Raw genomic sequence first — 21,436 nt, 5'->3', positions numbered from 1 at the left:
AGGGACACAGGGTAGTACCCCCACCGATGGGTGCCATAAGGGTATCCCATGGGTCTGTACACCAAACCAACAGAGAGCTGCCCTGCCAGGAGTCCCACATGAACTCCTGCGCAGAAAACATGACAGAACACACGATAAAAAGCAGTAAAGGCCAAGGATACAGAGGCCCTGTCCCTCCCGATGCATTTCCAGCATCACACGCCTCAGGCTGACTCTTTGGGTCCATCATATGTGACGACTCCAAGGATATTGTCACCTTCTCCCCAAGGAGAAGCCACCTCCTTTTGGGACTAGGGAAGTGAGCCTGCTATGTTGAACACCCCCTTGAGAACAAGGAAAGCTATATCCCTCTAGAGGCGAGGTCCCCCTAATCCCCTAGGGGGAACAGGAAAACCCAAGAACGTGCCACGTGTCACCATCCCGCCCCCAATCACCAAGATGTTTGTTGGATATGTGGTAGCTGAGATGTATGATGATCCTCAATCCCCTTTTGTCATGGCTGGTTTGCTTTCTTGCTCATACTATTTCCAGTCTTCCTGGGAAACCGCAGAGAAGCGAGTGAACCAACCCCTTGGAGGAGCATCAGTTAAAAAAAACAATAAAGCTGTGGCAAAACGAACAAAGGGCTCAAACCTGGCTCAACGCACAGAGTAAAACCCCAAGAAAGACCTCACAAACAGAAAATGGCAAAAAAGGACTGGGCCATTTTTAAGAAATGGTCACCCATGGGTGCTATACTGCAGCTGAGGATTCAGCCTGCGGTAGAAAAGCACAGTGGTAAGAAAATGAAATCACTGCCACCAGCCATTTGAAGTATTGAGGGTAACATACATTTTTTTACATGTGAATGTAGGCTAAGGGGCTACTAGGTACACCCCCCCCCACCCCACCCCCAGCACTCCACATAAAATGGGGTGTGCTGGACCTACAAAGAGAAAAACTAAGTAACGCCAATTTCACTTTACTATTCTTGGGAACTGTAGTTCACACAAGAAAAGGTAGTTATGATAAATCTAAAGGATTTGTCTGACACTGCACTGAAGGTGCTGTGCGTCACCATACAAAAGTAGATGCCTCTGCAGTTTGTCAGACTCCAAAAACAGTGAAAACACATAATCCAAATCAGGTCAAAACACACGAGAGTGAGAAAAAGGTCTCTCACCCACGCCAGGGTTAAAATTAAAAAGTCCTAAAGTCCAGCAAAAGAGCGGAGGGGTCTCGAAGGTTGAAGTGAATTAGCACAGAAATTAGAATTCTCCCTAACAGAGAGGGAAAGAAACCGACCCCGGAGTGGTGGGGTCGGGGGGGGTATAAAGAAACCCTGCAGTTGAGGGATAGAACAAAACTAGCCCAGAGTGGGAATAAGAGTTGGGAGAAAGACACCGAGACAAATACTGACTGAGGAACCAACAAAGGCAATAGGACCCACCTCCCAGTCCCCCCAAAAAAAGGGAGATAGACTGTGAAACTGATACGTTTTGCCAAAGAAATAAGAGACCGGATTGGATCCTGGGGCAGCATTTCAGCACTACCTGAAATGTACAAACTGGAACTGTGAACCCTAGGCAAGGGCAGATAGTGAGTCCAAATGGGGTGGGGGTTCACAGGCCACCAGCCATCCATTTCTTTGGGATATTCCTCAAGCTAGGTCTTAGTTGTTTCCTTTCTAGAGATGGGGAAGGAAACTAGGTTACGATAGGATTTCCAGACAGAGGACTGTATTTATGTTGAGATCTCCTGACGAGCACCCTTTTATTCTGTTTCTGATTAGAATAGGTCCCGCCCCATAACGTGTTCTTGTCAGCGCCTACCTCATTCTTGCCCAAGTTGGCCCCGTTCAGTAATCATTGGGACCCACAACAGAGTCCCTTGCCACTGATAACACATACATTGTATCTGCCCAACCCAAGCTGCCACAATACCCATTCCTCCATTCAACAGAATTGTATACCCATACCCCCAGCTCCCCTCAATCACTCTCTGCTCCATGACACCACTGCCCCTCCTCTACCTATCATCCTCACATCCAGCTCTGCTCTACAGGACATCTCCACCCAGCAAGACATCTTTGCTGCAGCCCATAGGCGCACGTGTCTTGACGCCCTCAGGCCTGCCCACCTGCATTCTAGATCTACACCAACAGATCATCCAAGGACCTCTCCCATCAGAGGTTCCTTACAAGCCCATTGAATTTCTTCCTGCTGTTATGTAGTCATGGTATCAAATTAAGACAGACATAAGCAATCACAGTTTAAGGATGTTTATTGAACTTTATCAGGGGTGTGAAAAATGCCCATCTAAACCTGAATCTAAGATGGGAGCAAGTTACGATCATCAAATAATAATACAGTCCTATAGGAGTCTAGTCAAATAAAAAGGGCCTATACCAAAAATAAACTATTGCCAATCCTTACCGCTAAGCTGCAAACAGGGTTGTTCACAAAAAGAAAAGTGTTCACCAAATGTCAGGATGTTTAGGCCATTGGCCTCCCTTCCCCACGTTTATAGCACGGGACAAGGCGGATGACTCGAGCACAGCACACTCTTGGGCTTCTTTGGCACAATGTCACAATTACGATTAACAACATCACGACGTATGTGCCGAAGAATCTTAGTCTCTTGCTTCAGAGGGCCTGATGTACCAGAAAAAACGAAAAAAATTTCCTTTCCAAATATTCAAACCGGGCGATACACCCTTTTCCTGGATCCCCCTCAGCCAGGCTCAGATTCTTCTTTCACAATTAGCCTCCCTCAGTCGGGTTCAGACCAACTTTAATTCACAGGCATCCCTCAGTAGGGTCACATTTGGTCACAGCAATATCTTCTCAGGTGAGTTACTGTTCACCCAGGATCCCCCACTTCCGGGCTCGGATCCCCTTTTATACAATTAGTCCCCCTCAGCTGGGCTCAGACCAATTTCCATCTACTGACAATCGGAGACTTTTGAATGTGCACAGGAGTCAACTTAATCCAGTGCAGGACCACTTCGATTTCACAGTTCAATAAGTCTTACACGCTCAGGGTGTACCAAGCAGAGACCTTCGAGTGAGCACTCACAGGGCGCCAGACCACTGTGTATCTGGTACTTATTCCAGTTTAATACATTTCATTTGTATACAAGTTCTCTTTCTCCATACAATGTTGCTGCTTGCAACCTTGAGCATAACACAGTCCGGTCTGCTATCGGTTTCTCCAACTCACCAGCTGTGCTGAACTCGCTGGCGTTGCGGTGTTGAGGACAATACCATGGTAGCAATTGCTTCTCCCCGCCTTAGATATCAATGCGGAGGGCCACGTGTACCTTTTGAGACACACTACATCGTTCGTCAGCTGCAATTACCGGTTTTATGTTTCTTTTCCTTGAGGCTTCCTGAAAGCCATGGTCCTTTCTCAAAAAGGGCAAGGGTAATTCCCTCATTGTCTTACTTCTGGTCTCACCACCTTTCTCCTCTGTTTAAACTGCCATCTGTTTCCTGTTGTTTCCTCGTGCGTTTTGCCTTGCTCAGTGTGATTTCGTGCTCCACCTTTTATCTGTGTGGGGAAGTGTGATGGACGTCAGGTGTATGTAATTATCAGTAATTGCCTGACTCTACCTCACCCTTGTGTTGGGACATGTCAGGCATATGGCTCTGGTGTTCGTCACAGGCAGTTCATCGTGAGCGACAACGGACTAAGTGTTAGTGTTGGAAAAGAGGGGTGGGGGTTGAGTTTATAGGTATCCTAGCTGGTAGGATGGGGAAAAGGTGTTATAAGGAAGGGGATACCACATCTCACCCTTCAGTGTTCCATTTCTACTCCCCGAAGACCCCCACCCCCAATCCAGGTGATGCTCCCGCACTGGTCCATCCCAGGAACTGGATACAATAGCGATGGCTGTGTCCTGGCCACCTGGATAACAGATCCCCAGAAACTAGCGGGTGAGACACCGTCAGGTTTCTCACACCACACCACACTCCACCCTCATCCCCCCCACCACCCAGCCCTACACAACTTCCAATGCAATTAAACACTGACCACACTCCAAAAATAATTCACAACTTAGCCGGGCCCTAATCAATGCCTGCTTACTCTGCGCTCATGCCACCAACATTCACAGCCTCCTTATCGAACAACACCTTGTCTTGCTAGCTATTACGGAATCCTGGCTGCACAGTGCTGCAGGACCCTCCCTCACACTCACCACTCTATCCTTGGAGCAGACCGACTGAACAACCCAGGCGGGGGTGAAGCCCTCATAGCTACAGTGCTAGTATTTAGAGAATTCCCAACCTCCCTTGAGCCTGGATATGAAATACTGTTGACTAAATTCCCCAATGCCTTCATTCCCCAAACGACCATCAACATGCTGTTGTTAAACTGCCAACCTAACCACCGGAACGCCCACACAAATAGATATCAACCCTCCTCCTGTCCCCCTTCCTCAAACCAGTCACTAATTTCCTTCTGCTAGTTGATTTCCATTTAGGCCGCCATGAGATCTGTTAAACACTAGAGCCTCCGATCTCACTTGCTCCATTCAGGCCATGAACTTCAATCATATCCACTCCCCCACACACTCCATAGGGCATTCCCTGGATTGGCTCCCCATACTGAACATGACTGTCAACATCCTGTCTCTCTTGTTGGTCCCCTGGTCCGACCATTCCCACATCAAGTTTTACCTCTATCATTCCCATCTTAAGGGTAAAACTGCTATGACTCTGCCTCCCACCCCTGCCCGTAACACACCGAGACTTACCGAAGATAGTCTTGCTCCTACCATGCTTAAACATTTGGCCAACCCCCATCCCAACAGCCCACTGGATCATGCTTCGAGAATCCTAATGCCCTCTGTTCCACTATCAACCACCACGCCCCACTCAAGCCTGGAACTCTGAAACCAGACTGAAATGCTAACCTCTGGTTTACAGAGGAGTTGATTACACTTTGCAGACTCAAACGATCTAGTGAGCATAACTGGAGGCAAACACCCACACCTCTAAACCATACTGCTTTCCTCACTGCTTTGTTAGTGACGAGGGCATTTTTAAAGGCTTTGGAAGCAAACTCCTTCAATAACAGGATTAATGAAGCCAGCTCCAAAGAACTATTTGCTATCCTTAAAGAATTGGAAAACCCCTCTCCTGCCCCCGCAGTGGTCCTTGAGGATAGGAGCTGGTGCTCAACTATTCAATCTGCCCTCTGACAGACTTGAAAAACTAAAATCACAGAAACAAACCTACAACCGGTATCCAAACCCAATCAATGTCTCTTCTCTTGACCCTGGCCCCTTCCGTCCCAACCATCATTTTTTCCTTTTCTCCTGTTACTTCAGAAGACATCATCACACTACGGCATCTCAGACCCTCCAACTGCAAAGGGGACGACTGCCTTGCCCACATCAAACTCTGCGCTAATACCCTAGCACTGGCTATAGCAGTCTTTGTCGACACCACCTTTGCAACCAACAATGTCCCTGCCTACCTCAAAGCAGACTGGGTCTCCCCATTCTTTAAGAAACCTTAGACCCTCCCCTCCCTACAAACTGTAGGCCTATAACCACAGTCCCGTTCCTTCTAAAAGTAATCTACTTCCTTGCCTATGCACTAGTTTACAAATATCTGGAACAACACAATCTACTTGGAATTAGACAATCAGGATTCTGGCCCCAACACAGCACAGAATCTGTGCTCCTCTACCTTAAAATCCAATTGGACAATTTCCAAGACTCGGGTAATATTTGCATCCTGCTCCTACGTGACCTCTCTGGAGCATTTGACTTGGTGGATCACAATATTCTCTACCAGCATCTCGTGCTCAACTTTTATTTTACAGACGAATCAGCCTGCTGTATGAAATAGTTTGAGTGAGCGCACCTCTCTTCGTCCTCCTTGACTCTTCTTAAGCATATCCTACACAAACTTTGCAGACGATAAGCAAATCTTGCTTCCATTTTCAGGAAACTATGAATAAGAAGTAAAATCAATTAACCAAACCTACAGCATCATTCAAAATAGGATGGCCACTGTGAGGTACCTGAGGGTTTGGTTTATTATTCATATAGTGCACACAGCCCTGGGGTATCTCGGCGCTTAACTTGATATAGCATACAATAAGTGCCATAAATGGTTACAGAAGGCGACAGACAATGAGGAAGACAGTTGGGGATAAAAACAAGAGGTGAGAATCTGTAGAGCGCAAAGAAACCATACAATGGATATATATAAGATAGGACGTCCTCACTACTTTTTCCCCGGGATCCTCTTCTCAGTTGGTCAGGGAAAGGCTATTGCTTTTGGATACTGAACATGGGGGTAGATATGCGAGGTAGGAGGGAACTTAGGTAGTGATGAGGACGTCCTTTGGTGAGACATGGCACCCCCATTCCCTTTCCAGCATGTACCCTCTATCCCTCAAGCCTTTGTAGGCTACTGTGAGCCCTTTCCCTTTTCTTCCCTCCATAATTTCCCCCACAAACACCACATCAATACTGGGATGTAGAGGAGACACTATAGAATTATACACACTTCCTTTATTAATTCAAATAGGCCCAAAGACCACACTGGTACTGAGACGAGGAAGAGGTCTATGGAGGTGTACCAGTGGCACAGCCAGGCATGTCCAGCTAATGGGTTTCGCGATAATCCATCAATTGAACTTAATGACCAACACCTGCAGTCATTTAACAATCCCAATGGGAATAAAAATCGTTCCCGCACAAGAGGAAGTAGGCCGGGACGCAAGCTTGCGAAGCAGCAAGCCCGAGCGAAGCGAGCTGGAGCGAAGCAGATTGGAGTGAAAGGAGCTGGAGGCACAGGAGCCGAGAGCTGTGCCAAGCAGGAGAAATGGACACCGAGGCCGAGGGAAGCCGCGAGAGGGTCTGGAGGTCCTGCTGCCCTCATTGTTGAATGCACGTAGCAGGAGCTGTGGGGCGCCGAAGCACTCCAGCCTCTGCAAGACAACAGTAGAGTGAGCGGTGCTCCATGTGGCTGCTGTGAGGGAAGAGCAGAGGCAGTGGAAGCTGACAAGCAGAGTGAGGAGTGGAAAGAAACCAAAGGGAGATGCTGCATGCAACTGGTGAGTGGAATCGGGGAAACACTCATACCGGGAACCTGAAACAAGCACTTTTTTGAAAACCGAACGAACTGAAAGCCAAGTGTTAGGGAGAATTCTCATAAATGTGCTAATTCCCTTCACCTTGGAGACCCCCAGCAACTTTGCTGGATTTCGAGGGCTTCACTCATGTATTTTGATGTGTGTTTTACTCTTGTGTTCTTTGATTATGGGGTTTTAGATAACTCCATAGGCATCATTGGTTCATGTGTCACATAGCACCCCCAGTGCAGTGACACAGGGAAGCTTTTTAGGCTGTCCAAAGGTTTAAAAACCTTCTCTGGGATAAACTACTGTTGCCCAAGAGAATGTAAAGTTAAATTGACTTTACTAGTCTTTTTAAATTCCTAGACCCAGCACACCCTATCTTACAATAGTGTGCTAGAGGGGTTACCTAGTATCCCCAATGTCTAGAAACTCATGTAGCAGTCAAATGTTACCCTTTCCTATCGACATGGCTAGTGGTAGTGGTTTTACAACGAACTACCAGGGTTTTTCCCGACCGTGAATACCAGTAGCTAAAATTTGCGGGAGCCATGTTTTTCAAGATGGCACCTAAGCCCCCTTTGTTTAAACAAGTCCCGGTCTCCTTTTTTCACCGTTTCTCTTTGGAAAGGTCCTTCTAGAGTTTGTCTCTGCGCGGCCAAACCAGGTTTGGTCTTTGTTTCTGTGCCTTTGGCCGGCTTCAGGACTGAAGACCGCCTCTGGCGCCCGAGTGTCTGGGGTGGGCAGGAAGTGAGGGAGGTGCCTGAAACTCCCTGTGCTTAGTCTCCTAGGAAACCCAAATGCACTCTGGCGTGATTGGTTGGCTGACTGTCCGGCAAGGGCAGCCACCCTGCTGGGTGAGTGGCAGCTAGGCTGGAATGAATGGGAGAGAACTGCTTAAAAGGCGCGTCTCTTGGCTTGGAAGGCAGAGTCGACCACTGGAACGAAAGAACCAAAGACGAGCTGGAAGAGGACGGCTGATGCAACTACTGGACCGTTGGTTTGCCCGGTGGAGCCCTGCTGCAGGTCCGAATTACCAATTTCACCTCGACAGAGAAGCCCTTCAAGGACGACTTCTTCCTTTTAGTTGGTAGGACCAATCATCTCGTAAGCCACCTGGACCCCATTCTCGGAGCTGGTTGTATTTTCCTCAGAGTGCTGCAGGAAACCAAATAACCAGGGAAAAGGACACCAGCTTGTGTGCTTGAAGACAGCTACCGGAATCGAAGAATTGCCATTTTGCCAGCTTTGTGACCAGTCCCCGTGCAGGAGTCCCCCGATGTCCTCCCTCTTGTACCCACGACTGAGGCTCAGGAATAGCGAGATCTACAAGAACTGCCAGGAAGAGAAGTCTTCGGGCTGCATCTTTTTCCTCAATATAATGTACTGTGAAAACCCGACCGATAGAACTTGCCTCTGACCGCAAAATGTCATGGCCTAGTCTGCTTGTGACCCGATATATGAAACTTTCTTCTGTGAACTACTTCCAAGAACCATCGCAAAGACTTTTCCGTTTAAATACCAGAACCTTTTTTACCTATACAAGACACTAGTCCATTGACTCCTCTGGTGAACTCAAACTATTTGCACTGTTTAAGAGTAACTGTAATATTCCTTTTTTGCTCCTACTTCAACTGCTCTGAATGGCATTTTGCTCCTCCTTCAAAGTAGTGTAAATGTTTCAGAACCAGTTAGTGTTAAGTATGGTAGTATATTTTTGTGTGATATTGATTGCCTCCTTTTGAATGTTTTTTAACTGACTGTGTAATAAATTGAGAAGTGTTTTACCAAGAAACCTTGAGTTGAAGTGTATATCTGAATATTTGTGATTGTAGACCTCTGTGTAACATACTTACAAGCTCTCTTGAGATGAGCATGGCTGCTCAGCTCGCTTCCAAAAACTGTGTGGTACAGACTTATACCAAATATTAGTTTTGCTTACACCTGTAGTCATAGTTGTATGTAGTGGTCCCCAAGGGTACTGCATCCAAACTTTGCCTAACACCAAGAGAATACCAAGTAGGGTATCAGTTGAGAAACAAAGTATTGATGAAGCTAAAAAAAAGTGTTGGAAGTGTGTGACACTGATGAAAGAAAGCAGTTTCACTGTCAAGGGAATGCAGTGGCCAATTGTTAATGGAAAGCAGTCAAGACGGGGTATCTGTTCCATGAACTATAATGGGTGGACTGTGTGGTCAGGCAACTGCGCCTAGACAGAGTGCCCCCCTTTATGGAAAAGCCAATGAAACTATTCATAAAGAAACTTGGGTTTTGCAAAAGCCACTTATGTGATTTTGCTGTCAAGAAACAGAGCTATTTATGTGAACCAGTGAAAGGTATTGTTGTTAAAAGAGCTGGGACGAGTCGCAAGGAATTGTGGTGTTTTGAAAAGCTGGAAGATTTGAACTCTTGGGGGAAGGGAACCCCGATATCGTGTGAACTGAGTTGAACTAGGGGAAGCTGATTACAAGGCAATAGCTGGAAGAAGCTCAGAACTTTATGTTGAACACTGTTCATTTTGATGGCGACATCCCAACTCATTGTAAATAGTTAGTTGTGAGGGCAAGTATAGGTTTTGGATACAGTCGTTTCATTTGGACTTCCTGACACAGACTATCCTTAGTTTTATTTAGGTAGGAACATCCCACCTTCGCATAGGGCAAGTTAGGCCTTACTCCATCTTGCCTGTTAAGTTAATAAAAGTATTGAGAACCAGGCTTCAACGTGTTTGTGTCTACTTCCTTCACCACCCCCGCAGTGGAAGCCACTCTAACTACAGACGCGTCTCTTACAGGGTGGGGAGCTCACCTGCAACAACAAACAGCGCACAGAGTTTGGTCGTCAGACATAGCATCCAACCACATAAACCGGTTGGAACTGTTGGCAGTGTTCAAAGCACTAAAAGCTTTCCAGACACAATTGCAGGGGAAGACTATCCTGATCCTCACAGACAGCACCACGGCCATGTACTATCTAAACAAACAAGGGGGCACTCACTCTTCAGGGCTGTCCAAACCGTCCCAGAACATTTGGAAGTGGGCTCTCAAACGCAACATGTTCCTGCTATTACAACATGTTCCAGGGGAACTCAATCTTCTGGCAGACGTACTCAGCAGAGACTTCCCGTTGCCCATGGAGTACGAATGGCGATTACACAGAGACATAGTCTCCAACGTTTTCGCAGAATGGGGCTTCCCAGAGATCGATTTGTTCGCAACTCTGGAGAACGCTTAACGCCAAGATTACACCTCCAGGTACCCCCAGAACCGTTCCAAGGGGAACAGACTCTGGATAACATGGTCAGGGAAATGTGTCTACGCTTCCACCCGCCCCCCGACTCCCCTTGTCAACAAAATTGTGTACAAGATGCACCAGGAACCAGTCACGATGATACTGGTGGCCCCCATGTGGGCCCGCCAACCCTGGTTCGCTCATCTGATGGAGATGTCCCTATCTACTCCAGTGAAACTGCCTTGACCGTACAACATGTTGTCGCAAGACAGAGGGGAGACACTTCACCCATGCCCGCAGACATTGAATTTAGCGGCCTAGCTCCTGAGGTCATAGAGTTTGGGCACCTGCATCTCCCTCAGAGATGTATGGACATTCTCAGGGAAACAAGAAAACTGAACACTAGGTATTGCTATTCCAGTAAACTTGAAACGGTTTGTCATATGGTGCAACTCAAAGAGCATTAACCCGATTAACTGCTCTCCCACACACATTGTTTTGTACCCAACTCTTTTGCTTGACTCAGGCCTGGTCTTTAACTCCATAAAGGTGCATTTAGCTGCGCTTTCAGCCTACATTATATCACAACAGAAAGCGTCATGGTGGAAGATACCAGTGATTAAAGCTTTCATGGAGGGAGTGAAGAGAATTCACCCTCCCGTTTCTAACCCAGCTCCCGGATAGGACCTAAATGTGGTGTTGACTAGGCTTATGGGGGCTCCTTTCGAGCCCATGCACAAAGCAAGTCTTAAAGACCTCACCTATAAGACTGCTTTTTTAATAGCTATTACCTCAATTAGGAGAGTAAGTGAACTACAAGCGCTCTGTCCTAGATCCCTTTCTAACAGTTCACAAAGATAGGGTGGTCCTGTGCACTCACCCTAGGTTTGCGCCTAAATTCATTTCTAAGTTCCATGTGAACCATTCGATAGAACTAACGTTCTTTCAAAATCCTTCAAGCCTGGGAGAAAGAACCCTGCACACACTGGGATGTACGCAGAGCTGTCATGTTCTACATGCAAAGAACTTGACCACTAAGAAAGACTTACCAGTTTTTCGTTTCAATGGCGGCAGGAAGAGAAGGAGACGCAGTCTCCAAATCCACTATCTCTGATGCATTTGACAATCCATCTACACTCTGCTACAGTCTTGCTAAGACAGAGCTGCCCTTCAAGCCTAGAGCACGTTCTACTTGAGGCACTGGGGCGTCCATAGCATTCATTGCAAATGTTCCCCTTGAGTCCATTTGCAATGCGGCAACCTGGAGTTCTGTACACACCTTTACAAAACACTATTGCCTAGACACTTATTCTAGATCTGATTCTCAGATGGGACAGGCAGTAATAAGACATCTTTTCGCTACCGTTCTTTCTCACAACCCACCTTCTACTCTGGGTACTGCTCGCTAGTCTATGCACAGCATGTGATTCATAGCAGATTAACAAACCTCAGAATATATGCATTACTTACCATAAAAGCACTTCTAATGGTTGTATCTGCTTAGATTCACATGCGTCCACCCTTCCTCCCCGCTCGGATGGAAGGAACATAGACCTCTTACTACTTTCTCTCTTTTCTGTACTCGCTCACGATAGTCATAAGGCACCCTCTCAGAAAAAATCCAATCGGAGGGACCTCGACGCTTGAGGGGTTTTGGGTACACTACACTTCATGTAGGGATAGTGTTACAGGCACGCCCATGTCGACGTCCCCTTTGGATTCTCGAAAGACAAGATGCAATACTCTGCGGTTACCACTGGATGTCGGACCATATGCACAGCATGTGAATCTAAGCAGATACAAACATCAGAAATGCTTTTACGGTAAGTAATGCATATCATTTCGCTATTTGTGCTTCAGAAATGTCATTGTGATGGTATGATGTACTTGATATTCTATGTTGATTGTACGATGCATATAAATGTTTGATTCATTCCACAATTCTACATATAAAAGAAATTAGATTTGTGCAATGTGCAAGTGGTATGAGAGTTGATTGCAGTATATGAAGAGAGTCAGTTCTGGAGTAGGACTTGTCACACCGGTGCCGCCGCACTTAGCGAATCTTTAAACTTGGAAGCGCAGGGAGGACAACCAAAAGAGATACCTAGTATGTGTTATTTTTTAATAATTATGTATAACCTTCATATGTTTGTCATTTACCTACCTGCCGTCTTACTTACTTTTGTACCAGCTCCATGTATAACTTTGACCTGACATACCTATTTTGTACCAGCGCCGTGCCACCTCTGGGTGCTTCATAAATGTATGTATATATTAAAAAAAATAATAAACTTCGAGTTGTACTAAATAAGTGAGGATTGTCATTCCTGGGGACAGTTGGTGCTAAACCTAATCCCTTGCTTTCCTGTATTTGGAGGGGTGTGGTGGGGTGAACTGTTTATTCTGCACCAACTACAGTGACTCTAAATATATGTTTTATGGTGTTTAGTATTGTGTGATGTTACTACCTGTTATTAGTCATTTTTCATAGTGTGTTTTCTGGACCTAAAATACTTATATTATTCTTATAACTGTCTTAAGTGTAATCCTTGACATTTCACTGTGTGGACTCATTGTGGACCCCTGATCCCACTCGCTTTGCCTGAGATTGAGCCTTGGCCTCTCTCCATGCTACCTTGATTGGTTTGGCCAACTCCCCAAAATTGCTTCCTCTTCACCATAACAATGGTGGCCTCCTAAATATCTGTCCACCAGGCCAGAGTTTAGAAATCCATTCTAACATGTAACCTCTGGAGTATAGTTGCATAACTGAGTTATATTCAAAGTTTGGTTGGTCCCCACTTTGGACAGATTAAAGTTTTATGTATATAGATTTAATATTACTTTATAGTTGAACTTAATTTAGTGCACATTATTCTTGGTAAATACTATAAATTCCTATATACTTTCTTACGGGTAAGCTTTTAATGGTTCTTTCTTCTGATTGAGGTCTAACCCTCCTCGTGACACCTCACTGTTAATTCTCGCTACTACTGAGATTTGCTCGGATTCTGGGTGAAACCCTTCAGCTTCACCACAGGATGGTCTCTTTATAACCTCACACTGGTGGTGGCATACAAAGACCCTCCTAACTTTGTGTTTAAGAAGGTAAAACTCTGCTCCATGCTGAGATTCCACAAGACTACTGACATAGAAGCAGCATGAAGGCCAGGCTCTGGAGCACTTGTCTTCAAGGTCAATCCAACATAGTCGAAACCACACTGTCCCTTTCTTCTTTTCATAGAATGTTTCAACTAGGTTAAGTAATCAAGAAGAGTGAATGCAAGTAGAGCTGCATAGATAATCATTATTAATATAAAGGAACTGGGAAGAGTGCCAGAGTGTCACAGACAATGGAGCAATGTTTTTCTCACCTACTTGTCATCTGGGATCTGGGGCCTCAATACCTTCAACTCGATCTTCCTAAATATATTCCTTCTCGAGCTCTTCGCTCATCAGTTTCAACTCCCTCAGGGTCAGTCGCTTCTCCAAGAAACGAGTTTGTGGTAGTTCTCTTTCCTCGGCGGGTGCCTCCCTCTGGAACAGCCTCCCTTAATCTTGAGAACCATCTCCGGTTTAGGAAGCACCCCAAAAAAGTTCTTTGCTTCTGCTTTTTCTACTCCTCTCCCCTGCTGACTTCCTGGATGAAACCGAAACTGCACTGGTTACCTGGCCACCCTCTGATCTCGGGTCCAGGTCCCCTCCACCGCCAGACACACACCTGCAATGCCTTCCTGGCAACCCCCACACTTGGGGACTGTTTCTGTATGCCTACAGTCCCACTACCAGCACTTAACACATGTTGTCTGCACTTACCCTTGCTATCTGCTGGCCGTACTTCTACTTATTGTTATTTATTCTTTTATCCCAAGTACAGCACTGTCCCCTCCCCCTTACCCCCTGCACTCTCCCCCTCCCCTAATCCCAAGCACTTGCGCGATCTGAATGACACCTGGCCTAGTAGGATCGCTGTCTGTCTTCCCTCTGTTCCCCCTCCCTTGCCTCGATGCGCCTTGAAACACTTATGGCATGGCATTTGTAATGCGCCTATACACATCATATATCATATCATTGAGGCAACACCTATTTACCCCGATGTATGTTTGGGTGCATAATCTGTGTGTCATTGGCAGAAACTCATGTAACGAAATAAACAAAATGTGTTTAGGACAGTGACAGAGATTGGCATGACATTGTTTTGCTGACAATCTTATTTATGTATTTTTTTATGCAGAGGAAGCTCAGAGAGGTGTCAACAAAGTTCCAGCTGTTTCAGAAGCCAGCTAATTTTGAGCAGCGCATGCTGGACTGCAAGCGGGTTTTGGATGGCGTGAAATCGGAGCTTGGTGTTTTGGATATAAAAGGAATCGAACCCGATGTAGTTCAGGGTCATATGGATGGGTGCATGGTAAGTGTGGGTTATTTAGAAACTATACCGTAGTAGTTGTTTAAATCCTTAGCCTGATCATGTTCCCTCTGCATCGCCTGCCTACAAAAACGATGGGCTTCTCTAGCCACCGAAGTATAGTGCTGATCTCTGCATGCTCTGGATGGCAGAGTCCCTATCACATGCCAAGGATAATAAAACACTTTTTCTATCAAGGCTAGAATGTTTGGGAGGAGACACTAATGGGGGCCAGCTATGTGCATTGGGAGAAATAATTTGCAAGAAGCACCAGAGAGTTGCAAGAGCAATGCACTGGGTCCAAAACGCAATTCTGCGGCAGGTAGATTTGTGCATTCCTGAGGTGGTCAGTGTGCATGTTTGGTGAGCACCATAGTTTCCATCGGTAGATGTAGGAAGAACCCTATGACTGTTGGGCGTCCCTGGGTGTGGGTCTAAGCGAGAGGAGCCGAAAGGCAGAGATGCTGCTTCCAGTGGTAGTTGGGAGATGCAAGTCTCCTCCAGTATCCCTAGCCATGGAATTCAGCTTCAGAGGCTGGGGCCCGATTGAGAAGATCCTAGTGAAGTATGATTACTGAAAATATTGCAAAGGTTCACTGGAGAGGGTCCACCCTGCAGAGCAGGACCAGGAGGCACGTTTGATCGCATGGTTGCAGGTCAAAGAGCAGCACAGGCCCAGGGAGTTGCCCAGATTAAAGGGATGGTGCAAGAATGCTTGCTTGCTGTAGGATAGGGAGAATTCTCATTTCTGTGTTAATTCCCTTCTACCCTACAGATCCCCAGCTCTTTTGCTGGACTTTAGGACTTTAATTTTTATCCCGGGGTGAGACAGACCTTTTTCTCACTCTCTCATGTATTTTTCTCTGATTTGGACTCTGTGTTTCTTTTGGTTTGGGAGTCTGACAAACTCCATAGGCATCACCTTTTGTATTGTGACACACAGCACCCTCAGTGCAGTGTCACAGAGAAGTCGTTTGGATTTCTCTTAAGGTTTAAATACCTTCTCTTGGATAAACTACTGTTTCCAAGAGTAGTAAAGACAAATTGACTTTACTTACCCTTTTATCTTTGTAGACCCAGCACACATGATCTTATGTGGAAGTGCTGGGCAGTTACTTGGTATCCCCTTTGTCTACCTACTCATTTAACCATTTTATGTTACCCTTAATACAATTAATGGCTGGCGGCATTAGTTTAATGTTCCTACCATTGTGTGTTTACCGAAGGCTGAATCCTCAGCTGCAGTATTGCACCCATGGATGCCCATTTTGTCAAAATGGCCCAGTCTTTTTTTCACCATTTCTTGTTTGTAAGGTCGTTGTTGAGATTTACTCTGCGTGCCAAATCAGGTTTGGTCCCTTTGTTCGTTTTGTCTTTGGCGGGATTCACAGGTAAAGCCTGCCTCTGGTTCCAGTGTGATGGCAGGGCAGGAAGCAAGGAGGGTTCCTGAAACTCCCAGTGCTTAGTCTCCTTGGTTACAGGAATGCACCCAAAGGTGATTTGCTGGCTGGCTGTCCTTTCATGACAGCTACCCTGCTGTGTCAGTGATAGCTAGGCTGCGAATGAATGGTAGAAACATGCATAAAAGGCGTGGTCTTTTGCAAAGAAGGGAGAGTCGACCGCTGAACAAGGAACCGAAGAAGAAACTGGAAGAGAAGCTTGCTGCACCCTCCTGGTCCGTTGGTTTGCCCGGTGAAGCCCTGCTGCTGTTCTGAAGCTCCAAATTTCAAATCGACTAGAGAAGCCCAGAATGGACGACTTCTTCCCTTGGGTTGTTGGGACCAACTGACCCCAAGACAAACTCTACTGGAACCCCTCTCACTTCTGGCTTACTTCTTTGCTGCTGCTGGAACCGAGTGCCAGTGGACAGGAACACCAGAATAGAGTGCATTGTTTTTAAGCCGGACCCGAGCTCCAGGAAGATCCTAAGGACTCCCTCAAAGCAGAACTATCCAAGCCTGAGCCACCTCAACTGAGTGCTCGATCCCAGATGCAAGGAGAGCCCATAAGGTGTCCAAGAACCGCTGTAGTGCTATTTGCGAGTAGCTGAAACTGCAAAGTGCTGCTGATCTGGAGTGTGCCCATTCCTGCCGCTGACCTTCAAACCATCGTGCAGGAGTCCCCAGACGTTCTCCCTCTTGTCCCCACGACTGAGGCCCAGGAACAGGATCTGCAGGACTACAACAGGAACAGAAGCCAGCTTGGAACTTTTTTTTCAGACTCCAGGTACTGTGTAACTAGGGGTACTTACCTCTTGTTATGTGTAGCTGGCTTGCTCTCACCGGAGACTTGCATTTGCTGTCCTTTGCAGAGTTTCTTGCATCTTTGCTCTTCACAAGCCTCCCAGCTTGTGACCCAACAGTGATTCTTTTTACAACAAAACTCTCTTTAACATTGTGCAAGACTTTTGTGCTATATTCAAGAAGTGCCTCAGCTCCCCTAGACTTTGCTCAATTGACATTGGCTGTCCTGGCTCCCTGAAGACGCTTCTTACCCTCTGACTTTGTGTTGATCTGTCCCTCCAAAAAGTCATACATACTTTGCCTGTATAGCTGGGATAGGGTTAGCCCATATTTCATTGGGGGATTGAAAAGTGCTTACCTGTTTGGAGAAACTTGTTAACCTTGGTTTCCTTTCCTAACCTACTCCTTTTTCCACAATCTTAGTATTGTATTAAGTGTAAAAGTGATATATCAATGTCCCCATTGTCGTAGCAATTGAAGTCACCTCAGGGTGTAGGAAGTGTGTGTGAGACATCCCAAAAGGGTAGCTACTTACTTAACTGAAACTGAAGGAGTGTATTTTTTAAGTGTATTTTATTGTTGCATATTGCCCTTTATAAAGAAGGCTTATTTTAAAACTGACTGTTAAATTAATAAATCATTATTTTAATAATAAACCTTGAGTATAGGTGTTATTTGAATACGTGTCACTGTGAATCTCTGTTGCACCTCTACAGCTCACATTGACCCCACTTGAGATGAACCTGGCTGCTCAGTCACTCTATCAACTTGTGTAGTACAGGCCTATTCCGAAGGTTGGGTTACCTATTGCCAAGAGAACAAGGCTGGTGTAGTCTCCCACAGGGTTACTACATACGATCTTGCCTAACACTGCCTTAGAATGGAGAACCCTTGGTTTGTCATTGTGAGTCTTCGGGGTCCTGGCAGTGAAGGGTCTACCACTTCTGGGTTTGGTGATGCAGCACAGTCAAGAGCTTCAGAGAGTTGAGACCTTCTAGCAGAAGCCGTGATCCAGTTGTCCCCACCGAACCCAGGGGTAGACGCCCCACAGTCTATTCCTCTTGCTCTTCTGGAGAGGCAGAGCCTCGCCGTCTGATACGTTGGAGCGTCAAAGGATGCTGGTGAAGAGTTTCAGAAGTAGACCGAGTGAGTGATAAGGAGGTCTGCTTTTAACCTCCTTGGGGGGCAGCAAGTGAAAACAGCACCCAAAATCATTCAAACAGAGGAGTGGCCAGATAGCAGACTATCCTTTCAAACATGCCCAGGCACGATTCTCGCACAAAGGAAGGGCATTTACACTATCCCAGGCAAGCATCTGAATATGCCAGTCTGAACTGGTTTCTGGCTGCGCCTGTGACAAATTGCCATTTGGCAAGGGTGTAGAAGACTTGGCCTTTTTGATTTTTATTAATTCAATAAAATGATGTGGGTAATTCTATCTCTCAAATTGTAATCCACAGATCATATTCTCCTTTCATAAGCTCCATGCCAAAACCATAGTGTACACCTGCGAGTGCACTGTTCCATCAGTAGCTTGATTGCAGCGCCTGCCCTACAGTGGCACTGAGCAGGTTCAGGTCTCGGGTGCCCTTGTGACAGCTGAAGTGACAGGCAAATGCACATTTAAGATATGCACCCTGTTCCAAAATCTGATTGGGTAGCTCATGCTGGTGGCAGGGTAAACTCTAAAGATAAGCCATTCCTGAGTTAGGACATGGTGCATGGCACTGCTCATAATCATTGCAGCCACATCCAATTTGATTTCACACGTGGCCGCTCCTATGAGCCAGCTCCGCTGTGGAAGATGTGTAGTTTGGCCAGACAGGCTCATGCTGCCAAGTGACAAGACAGCAAGCTGGATGGCCATGCCCCTACTTTGATCTCTTTGTGAGGGCAGGCAACACCTTCTCCAGAGACAGCCAATAAATGGGAAGCTGTCCTGGGCACAAGCATCAAAGGCGCACGTCCATTAAAAAGGAGTAGCCTCACACCAGGGTGCTGTATACTGTTATAAAGCAATGTCCACGCCGCTTTGGATTACTTCTTAGAAAGTTTAGTTCAGTTTCTTCAGTTACATATTCAGGAATTGGACATCAGGAATAATAATAATTTCGCATTTATATAGCGCTACGAACCCTCAGGTATCTGAGCGCTGCTTATTATTACCCACGGGGTGTGGTGCTCATTTATCTACCTCGGAAGGATGAAAGGCTGAGTTTGGCCCTGCCAGGATTCGAACCTGCGTTAGCAGGCTCTGCACGGATGTCAAAGCAAGCGCTCTACTCGCTGTGCCGGAATAAGACATAAACAATAAAGACACTGGCACCCATCACCCAGGAAGGGAGGGCCCAACTGATTCAACATAAAACACTCGCCACAGCATTCTCCAACTCATATATCAACATTCCACAGGCACTCGGGTGACATAAATTACATGACAAACCACATCAGACTAACCAAGCACTTCACAACACATCTCCCTCCTTACCGAACACACTCACAAACAAGTACTCCACAACACATCTCCCTCCTTACTAAACACACTCACGACAAGTACTTCACAAAGCATGTGACCCCATAAACACCAATACGCATCACACCCGGTCCAAAGTACCATGCATATTCTACAGAAAGTCCTACAGCCATGCAATTTCAGAACTCCGCCTATCGTTCTTCAAGCACCATATTTATAAACTCTAATCACCTTCCGTCTGCCCCTGCCACGGACACACTCTAGACTGCCACTCCAGACACCTACCAGCCCAGATCCAAGGCTATACCAACCCAACAATCCAATAACATTAAAAAAAAAAAAAATAAGTTTTGTCCTTCTGCCTGCCCCCGCCACAGGCGAGCCTTCAGGCTGCCACCCTGAAGCACCACTTGCCATCCTGACGCAATACTAGTCATCCAGGATGACAATAGAATTACCATAACCAGACAGACCATTCAGTAAAACACTACAACCCCCACAAGCAAATATCCAACAACATGCATGCCTCAGAAACACAAATACACATATGGACCAAGCCAATCAAGCAAACATAACCACACCCTGGCATACAGATCCTCAAACACTTGAAAATGCTGGCCAGTCATCTCCAAGACCACCTACAAAACATATGGTTGACCCAATAACTAATCTCAATGGCAGTACTATCCAGTCCCATGATAAAACCCTGACCAGAGGAACGATAGCCAGGATTAACACAACACGTAAAAATAAGCAAATCACCATGCGACTCCTCAGCTTGAACAGCATCCTTAACTTCCGCAAAAGTATTTACTAGAGGGCGTCCTCTACCAGCACACACTTCTTCCAACTTAACCAGCTGTCCCTGAAGACAAAAGTCAACTTCTTCAAATAATGCACTACCGCCTTGCTTAAAGTCATTAGACTTAGACACCCCTTCTCCTTAGTGCAACTGCCTACTACTACACACTTACCTTCCTGACAAGGCGCTACCTTACATCAGTATTATTCAAAACACTACCTCCAAAACCTAATAGTGCAAACCACACTAAAACCCAAATTACAAAAGGAGGACGCTACGATAGGGGCGCTACCACCTAATAACACTTTATGGCACTGTACAATATAACGGTATTTAAAAGTTAAAATACAGCAACATTCACAAACGGAGACACTACCTCCTATCCTCTACAGTACCAATGACTTACTACAACTCCTGCATAGAACACGCAAGTTCTAATTACTTTTCAAACTGAGCAAGAACATTCACTCTCCTAATGGGCATACAAAGCTCATAACACTTCCAACAGGCCTAATGTTCACACTCACTCTTCTCAAACTGTAAATGAAGCATGTGTTATTTCTCATGACATCTTAAAACTTTGTATTAAAGCTTTATCTTTAAAATAATGAACTCCATAGTCCATGGCCTATAAAATTAACCTAAATGCATATAACAGTACCCTCAACCACTCAGATGAAGGAGCAGTCCAAGACAGAGGAGAGTCCTCCTCGTTAACCTCTCCCATGGATATTACAGATGACTCTTGCTGTGGACCAGGACGTGCCACCCTGCACCAGAATCTCCCAAAGGATGAGAGAACAGACACTGAAAGGACTCATCCGTCCCAAGCCCCTGAAGTGGGTCGCACAGCATCTTGAGGGCCAGATCAGCTAAGACTCTGTTCTGCCATCTCGATGAGTCGAACTGACATTGAGCCACTTTTGACACTGAAGGATCCAACCTGTGCTGCTTTGCCGCACTCCTCTGAAACTTTGAGCTACAGTTCCTGCATCTCAAGCCCGCTTGACAATACATTGTGCCCTTGCTGAGGCAGTCACCTGCTAGGCTCGAATCAACCACTAGACACCGAGAGTCACTTGCCGATTTGAGACAGGGGTTAGGCCAAGACTCGACCCGCCTTTAACTGCCGTTTTGCCAAACTGCACATCAGAGTAAACTGGATCACTGTTTTGACAATTGCCCCCCGCTGGCTCGAACCA

General features: G+C 46.1%; 1 protein-coding gene across 5 annotated transcripts in view; it reads left to right on the top strand.

The window, feature by feature from the left end:
• The window catches only part of UTRN (utrophin), a 2,010,688-nt gene that overhangs the window by 740,550 nt on the left and 1,248,702 nt on the right, over window positions 1-21,436 (top strand). For all 5 annotated transcript variants that reach the window (XM_069606729.1, XM_069606726.1, XM_069606725.1 and 2 more), the window contains one exon: window positions 14,546-14,719. In XM_069606729.1, the coding sequence (XP_069462830.1) occupies window positions 14,546-14,719 (174 nt within the window). The remainder of the gene's footprint in view (window positions 1-14,545; window positions 14,720-21,436) is intronic.

Source organism: Ambystoma mexicanum, chromosome 4p, assembly GCF_040938575.1.
Source record: "Ambystoma mexicanum isolate Mex_15411 chromosome 4p, UKY_AmexF1_1, whole genome shotgun sequence".
Classification (NCBI taxonomy): domain Eukaryota; kingdom Metazoa; phylum Chordata; class Amphibia; order Caudata; family Ambystomatidae; genus Ambystoma; species Ambystoma mexicanum.
Note: the sequence above shows the minus strand (reverse complement) of the source record. Positions and strands in the feature narration are given on the sequence as shown.